Source organism: Petaurus breviceps, unplaced genomic scaffold (genome assembly GCF_028583685.1).
Source record: "Petaurus breviceps papuanus isolate PSGF00001 unplaced genomic scaffold, PetGlider_PUasm1.0 213, whole genome shotgun sequence".
Taxonomy (NCBI): domain Eukaryota; kingdom Metazoa; phylum Chordata; class Mammalia; order Diprotodontia; family Petauridae; genus Petaurus; species Petaurus breviceps.
This window is the reverse complement of record NW_027185860.1, coordinates 13,793,603-13,801,378: the sequence shown is the minus strand read 5'-3', so window position 1 is coordinate 13,801,378 and position 7,776 is coordinate 13,793,603. Positions and strand designations below refer to the sequence as shown.

At 33.0% G+C, this 7,776-nt stretch overlaps 1 protein-coding gene across 5 annotated transcripts in view; it reads right to left on the bottom strand.

Annotated features, from left to right (window-relative positions):
- Positions 1-7,776, bottom strand: part of EPHA3 (EPH receptor A3) — a 531,109-nt gene that overhangs the window by 498,252 nt on the left and 25,081 nt on the right. For all 5 annotated transcript variants that reach the window (XM_069093931.1, XM_069093930.1, XM_069093929.1 and 2 more), the window contains exon 2: positions 4,799-4,863. In XM_069093931.1, coding sequence (XP_068950032.1) covers positions 4,799-4,863 — 65 coding nt within the window. The remainder of the gene's footprint in view (positions 1-4,798; positions 4,864-7,776) is intronic.

The window sequence follows — 7,776 nt, the reverse complement described above, 5'->3', positions numbered from 1 at the left end:
CCAGACTAGTAAGGCATTATACAGACTGGCCACATTTGGAATGGCATGCATAAATCTTAAATAAAAGTATAGAAGCACATAGAAAACAATTTGGGGAAAAACAAGCTTCTTTCCTCAATATTCATTAACAAGAATTTTATTAATAGTACAATTTACTAATTATGATCTGGCCGTATAAGATGACCTCAAAATCCATGTATAATTTAAAAAAATAAATGTAATGATTCCGGAATTCTATACTTTTTCTGTTGTGGTCAAATGTGGAAAAAAAATTGAAATAAAAGTTGAAACAAATTTCAAAAACTGTGACAAAAGAGTAAATTTAAAAATAATTGTTTTTATTAAAAAGATGTTAATAGAAAAACATAATTTTAATCAAAACTAATAAAAATACTTCACTATGCCTTATATTACCTTTGATTAAAGGGGAAAAGGGACTATTAGTCTGAAGATCAATTTTAGATACACTGATTTTTGCCTATGTAACTTAACACTCTCAGTTTTCTATTCATCGATCTCTAGTAAACATGCATGTACACAAGCACACATACATATACATACATGCACATATAGATGCCTAACTTGCAGTAGAAAAATAACAACTTGAAAAATAGGGATTGAAACCAAAGGCTTGAAGAAGTTTTCTGACTCTAAGTAAGAAAACAAATAATAAATGAAGCCATACAAGCACACTATTCTTTCCCTAAACAGCTTCCAAAAGACATTCCCTATTTCTCATTGCGATGTGTTCCAGGGTTTCAGGAACCATAATTCTAGCAAGTTCTTACATCTTACCCAAATCCCACAGTGGAATACCAAGCAGGTGCTCCCTACCAATAAAATAATATCCCTTCATATATTTGCATATTAATCCCACCCTCCTTTGTTTATTCAGGATACATAAATCCAATTCCATTAGACCTTCCTCAAAGGCTTCTTTTAGGAATCTGGCATTAGATTATGAATCATGAGACTTTTATTTTCTCTTAGGCATTATTCTGAATTCTCCTTTGATTCTGATAAGGTTTCAGTCATTTAGATTCAACATTTACTTTTTGGAAGGTGGTGAGAGAAATACTCTTCTCAAACTCATTTCACAGGTTAGTTATCAGTGTATATGACAACAAAAACTCTAGTTGTGTATGTGTATATATACATATGCATATATATATACACACTTTCATTAACATACAGATGCATATACATATATGATGGAATTGATTGATAATTTTAACACCACTCATACCTGTTTTTCCTAGAATAAAACAGCTTTATAAAACCTAAGTAAAATTATTATCCCAATACTCATTGGATATTTGTAACCAATTGCTTTTTTAAAAATTTTCATCCAAAAAAAGAAAAAAAATAAACATCTCAGTAGATTTTCATTTATGGTTTCTCATGAGAATATTTCAAAACTTGGAAAAGTGGCTGGCATTCTACCAACATATCATTTAGTGAATCATAATCCCTGGCATAGCACTATTAGCTTTACTTTGTAAATTACAACGGCACTAACAGTAATATTTCAGTATGATGTGACATCTTTATTATAATATTTTTCCTCTGAAGTTTAAGTTCATATTTTAGGTACCCACCAGACAGATGCAGGATTGTTTACCAGGTTTAATTAGCATAATAATGGCTATAAAAATATGTCTTCACCTATTACTACATCATTTTTCATGGCAAAGTATAGTCAAAATAACAGTTTCAATTGTTAGGGCTTTTCTAGAAACTTAAGTGACCACACGTTTTGATATGCAAGCTAGAGGATGACTTCCAAGAATAAGAAGAATTAACTAAACCAATCCAAATACTGATTCTGTTACACATTCAAGGATAATTTAATGTGGGATGATTCCATTCCACCCATTTCTTTGTTAGGGATATATTAATGCATTTTAAATGAACAGTATCTTCTATTTCAGGGGTAGGAAACCTGCCTTGAGGTCACCTGTGACCTTCCAAATCCTTCAGGTACAGCCCTTTGACTGAATTCAAACTTCACAGAACAAATACCCTTAATAAAAGGACTTGCTATGTAAAATTTGGCCTCAGTCAAAAGGCTGCACCTAAGGACTTAGAAGGCCACATGTGAAAAAAAAATGAAAAAATAATTAAACTAATTGAAAAAATAAAAAATAAAAGAAGGCCACATGTGGCCTTGAGGTTGCAGGTTCCCCAAACTTGATGTATATCTTCATGAAAATTCTAGTTTGACATAATGAATCTTGAACATTTAACTTTTTTTACGTTTACGTTTCAAAGTAACCATATTCACCAAAAACTATTTTAAAAAAGGTTGTATTTTTCTTGCTTTTATTCCTGCCCCCTTAAAATTGGATGAAATAGGGTATCATAACCAAATTGGGGCATTCTGTCTGTTTTTCCCCCTTGAAAGTTTCTAGGATGACAGACTATAGCTATGCCAGCTGTTTCTCTTCTTGTACTTTTAGGCAACAGAGCCAGGGGAATTACCACTGCAGACAGATCAATAAAGCAAAGTTGTAGAGAAGAAGGTCTGCCAATGAAACTGAAAGAGGCTTTCTGAGGCAGAAAGGAAGCAGAATTTGAAACTGAGAAGTGTTCATTGAATAAATTCTCTTAGGATTTTTGAGAGTAGGAAGATTAGAAAATGAGTGAAGGGCCAGGAAGAGAGAACAAGGTGAGGATAGGGTGATTCTCTAAGGTGCTTACCTTTAAGAGTCTCCTATATCAAACATTTTCAGCTAAAGGAAAATGCCAACTTTTTTTTTATTAGTCTTTAACACTATTAAAATTTAGGTGCAAATATCTTTTCTGGCCACACCCAACCCACAAATGAAATAGAGACTTTAATCTTGATATAAATATTTAAACAGAGGGGGAGTGTGACTTAATGGAGAAAGTGATGAACTTTAAGTTAGAAGACTTGAACTTAAATCTGTCCTCTGACATTTAATGTGTGACCATAGCAAAGTCGTCTGAGCTTTTCTCTATCTCAGGGAACTATCTAAAAAGTTAATAAGTTTGTACCCCCAGACACTCATGTTAAATTAATTATATTAACAATCATTGAATTTTTTCTTCTATCAAGCTCCTAGTTGGCATTCGTAAATAATGTATTAAATATAATATGATACTTTCCCAAAGTATTAAAAACTACAGTTAAAATTGACTATGAGAAATCTAATTTTTAAAAATGAGTTTCCTTGTGCAAAACTAAGTACTGACTTTACTCATTTACCACTGTCCTTTACTTTTGTCCTAACTACTTGAATCATTTTACACCTAAGGGGAAACCAGTCCTGGCTGCCCTCCATTCTAGGCCAATTAATGAAGCACAGATTACATGATATTCTCCAGGATAAAGTAGGAGATTTGGCATTGTGTCAGTATCAAGGTATGCCAGGAAGAGAAACAGATACAAAAATGACAGATATGTGAGGTATCCTTAATATAAAACATCATTTGTAGAAAAAAGGAGCTGGTAATAACTTAAATGCTGTTATCAACAGGACCAAACAAGCAAAAGACAGAATGTCACTATTAAGTGGAGACTTTAGTTTGTTGGAAAAAAAAAACTATCAAAGAAAAAGCCATATAAAACTCTGCTTTCTCTCTGTGTCTTTCTCTGTCTCTGTCTCTCTGTCTGTCTCTGTCTCTCTCTCTGTCTGTCTGTCTCTCTCTCTGTGTCTCTCTCTCTGTCTCTGTCTCTTTCTCTCTCTGTCTCTCTCTGTATACACACACACACACATATATAGCATGCATATGTATGTATGTATGTATGTATATGCAGACACACATACACATACACACATACAACAGAGCTCTACCTTATCCACAAGCTATAACTGGAAATGAAGGGAAGAAATCTGTTTCAGCTTTCATCCTATAATTTACAGAAACCAGTAGCTTTCAAAAGTGTGGCCCCTCCCTCACTACCTCCCTCCGTTTCCAAGGGAATGATACAGGGGAAAAAAGTAACAATAAAAGGGCTCACCATAAAACAACAAGAATCCCAAAAGGCCACACACTTTGCTAATCTGTCTCTGGTTTGTAAAATCACTGTGAACTTTTTAAAGAAGTTTAAGATTTGAAGTCAGAACCCACAAGTTTTATTTCCCCCGAAATAAAATACCCTACTTTCAACTGCTCTAGACTAGAAAACCAGAAATTATTTAGAATACAGGAATTTAGGACCACAAGCTTTTCCTCCAGATATATAAGCCAAGGTTCCTCCATGGTTATTCTCAAAATAGTCATCAATGAAGCATTTTTTTAAATTCCTTATTACTAATGGGAGAGTTCTCAAACATTTTAAAAGCTGATTCAAAATTAGCAAAACACTGAAGTTAGAAAAACAGCATTCTACATGATTTAGAATGTTAAAATACTAAATATATCTTTATGTAACAACTCGAGAATTTAAAATATGAAAATTGAGAAAATACAAACAAATGTCAAAATAATCAGTTGATATAATCTATTAAGTATCAACAGTGTAAACTTAAGGGGTTAAAATCAGTCAAAATGTCAGTCCAGGAGCCCCACTGGATAGAAACATAGTCTCAATGTTTTTTATTCTTGAAATACTGAATATTTCCATACTCAGAATTTCTATCAAAATACCTTATTATCTCAAATTTACAAAAACTTCCTTTTTTAGAACATCCCAGGTACCACTGGAGTTTTCTGAAGAAGCAACATAATAAGCATACTGTAAAATGAAAAAGCGAGAGAGAGAGAGAGTGTGTGTGTGTGTGTGTGTGTGTGTGTGTGTGTATGTACACACATAAATACCTACTGAACTTACCCCATGTGCTGGGTAGGAGATCCAGCCCAGCTCCCCTTGAATTGCTTTTGAATCCAGGAGATTAACTAAAAAAAACATAGAAACAAAATTAAGAAGAATATATCTATTTGATTCTTTGGAATTAACCATAGATTTTGTTTTTGATTTTTGGATTCCATTTTTTTTTAATTCAGACCTGTGCTTTCAATTGACATAAAATAATTGTTGATGTAGAAACTGTAATTTCTAATCTTAGAAGCTGAGGCAATTATTGGGGACCTTTCCCAAAGTCATAAAACTAGCACTAGTCACCTTCTTAACTGTATATCTAGTATAATGTATTCTAATGTCTCTTAAGCAAAAGTTCTCCTTTTAAAAATCAAGTTTTTATCTAGGGTCCCATGAAATAGACCATTTATTCAAGTAGCTTTGAGTTTCACTACAGGAAGAGAGGAAAGAGCTATGCTCACTCACTTTGTTATAAGATGAATGCATGAAGAAGAGTCATTTAAAAAAAAAGTTTTCAATAACTCTCTGTCCAAACCAATTAAACCATGAGACAGCAATAAACCAATTCCTCACATTAGTACACTGAAGTTAATTCTTTTAAATCCCCTTTTGATTTGAAAATATAGAGTTTTACCATTTGATTCAATGTATCTAAAGGAATGGATTTTGTTCTATACTTTTTATTGGCAAGTTATGCCAAATACATTTTTTATAAAAGATCATTTAACTGCCAGTACATGTGATGGATTTGGGGAAGAAAGCCAAAAGTTTCTACAGTTGCAAAGACTTTCTACTTTTAAGCAAGTCCAAATTTTAATCAATGTCATAATCATAACAGGTCAGTATAGCTGTAAGTCATTAAAATTGGTAATAGTGAACAAGACACAATTGTGTTTGCCTCCTACAGTAGGTAAGTTCTTTCCCTCCATGCCAGATTGTGTTATTAAATCTTTATTTAATTTCCCTTGTTATCCAACATCTAGAACTCATTTATTCTTGATGCTATAACTGTGTTATAAAATGTTCATTTTCATTTATTTAACTGCCTTATTACACAACACCAAGAACTCATGTTTGATACTATACTTTTTAATAGTAGGTTATAGTTCCATATCAGGCAAAATATTTATTTTTAAAAAGTAAGAAGATGTATATTGGGCAATTTGCAATCATGCTCAACAACTGTTAGGATTAATTAAGGATTACATCTTTATCTTTAAAAAGAATTTTTACATGAATGAATAACAAGTTTTTCCCCACTGTGATAGTATTAGATTAAAATTAGTAAACACTCTAGCCAATACTGACTCCTAAAGATTGATTATAAGATTATATAAACTATAAACATATTTATTAACATGATCCAGACCAGGTAGATCAATACGTGATTCTAACCGAATCATTGCCATAGGCTTCAAATAAACAACAATCAATATGAAATATGAGTACACCACATAATATACTCAAATGTCATCAATAACGTATTTATTGTTGCTTAGATAAGTGCTGCCCTTTCATCAATCATTTATAATTAGTCTAAAGCTAACATATAGAGGTCATTGATATTGTAAGGTAAAGGAAAGGAAGAGATGGCATTCTCAATCTGTACAGGAATTCTACATGCTCAATTATAGCAGTCAAAGGAAGACCCATAAGCAGGGACAAATGATGAGAAAGGTGTGAAAGTAGCCTCACGGTCCCAAGAAAGGCTTTCATTTTTCTCAACATGCGATGCTACTAAATTGATAGTGAAGGAAAGACAATGAAACAAATTATCTATTAAATCTGACATTTTCTATGATTGTATTATTATTTTCTCAAACAAGAAAATGTGGTATTTTCAGCTACTGCAGGAAAGGTCACATTCAATAACAGGAAATACTGTAATATATTGCACAGTACATTATTAATGCTATTTCCAGAATTGTGCCTGGCCACAGGAGATTCATCTGGAGGTGTAATATGGGTCAAATCTTTACATTTTGTTTTGTTTCCTTTTTAAACAGATTGACACTCATTATGCAACCCTTTACTAAATATTTGTTGAACTGAATCAAATTGATTGAGTTAAGGGTTGCATAATACCTAAATGTGTATGGCATTGTGTTAGATGCTGGGGGTATAGAGATGAGGTTCTGACCTTAAAGAACTTTTATTTTCCATACTACTGGATCTTGAAGATACATTTACTAAAAGAATGTAAAGTGCTTATCAGATAGAAACAAACTGTATGTTTGTGTGTCTATGTCTGTGTGTCTGATTTCATCAATTTAGGAAACTCTCAGTATAGAAAACTCCTTCGACTGATGCAAATCATTTATAACTGTTGATATTTTTAAAAATAAAATTTTATTGATAACTTTTGTTTTCATATCACCAACATGTACAAATGTACTTGTTCTGGTGTTCTGTAGTTTATAACGGAATTTTAAAATTAAAAAGAAACAAAAATATTTCAATAAAAGTAACCAACATATCAAAAACAAAGTCTGACAATCCATATAAAATTCCACACTCATAGTCCCCCTCATACTACGAAGGTATTTTTTTTTTTATAATTTCACAGCATTCAGTTTCAATTGATTTGTTGTTAATTTCCCTTCCCAAAAGTCATATTCTCTAATGTCTGGGTTCCCCTACTTCTACTACCACCACAATCCTGAGTGCCAGCTGCTCTAAGGAGCTCCACAACCCCTACTTATGTACTGGGATGTTGCCCACAGAGGCATAACGATTTCTCAGAGGAGGTAAACTTCTAATGAACCAACCAAACCTAGATTAAACCCATTTTGAGTTCCACATCTTTCTTCAAAGGCACATACCCATTTCCCCATGGGAGTCCTTTGTATCAGACTCCCATTACCCATTCTGGAGTGACACTTCCCCATTCAGTCTCCCAGACTCAATTCCTCTCCTTTTATCCTGCAGTCCTCCCTTTTGCTTAAAACACACACACACACACACACACACACACACACACACACACACAC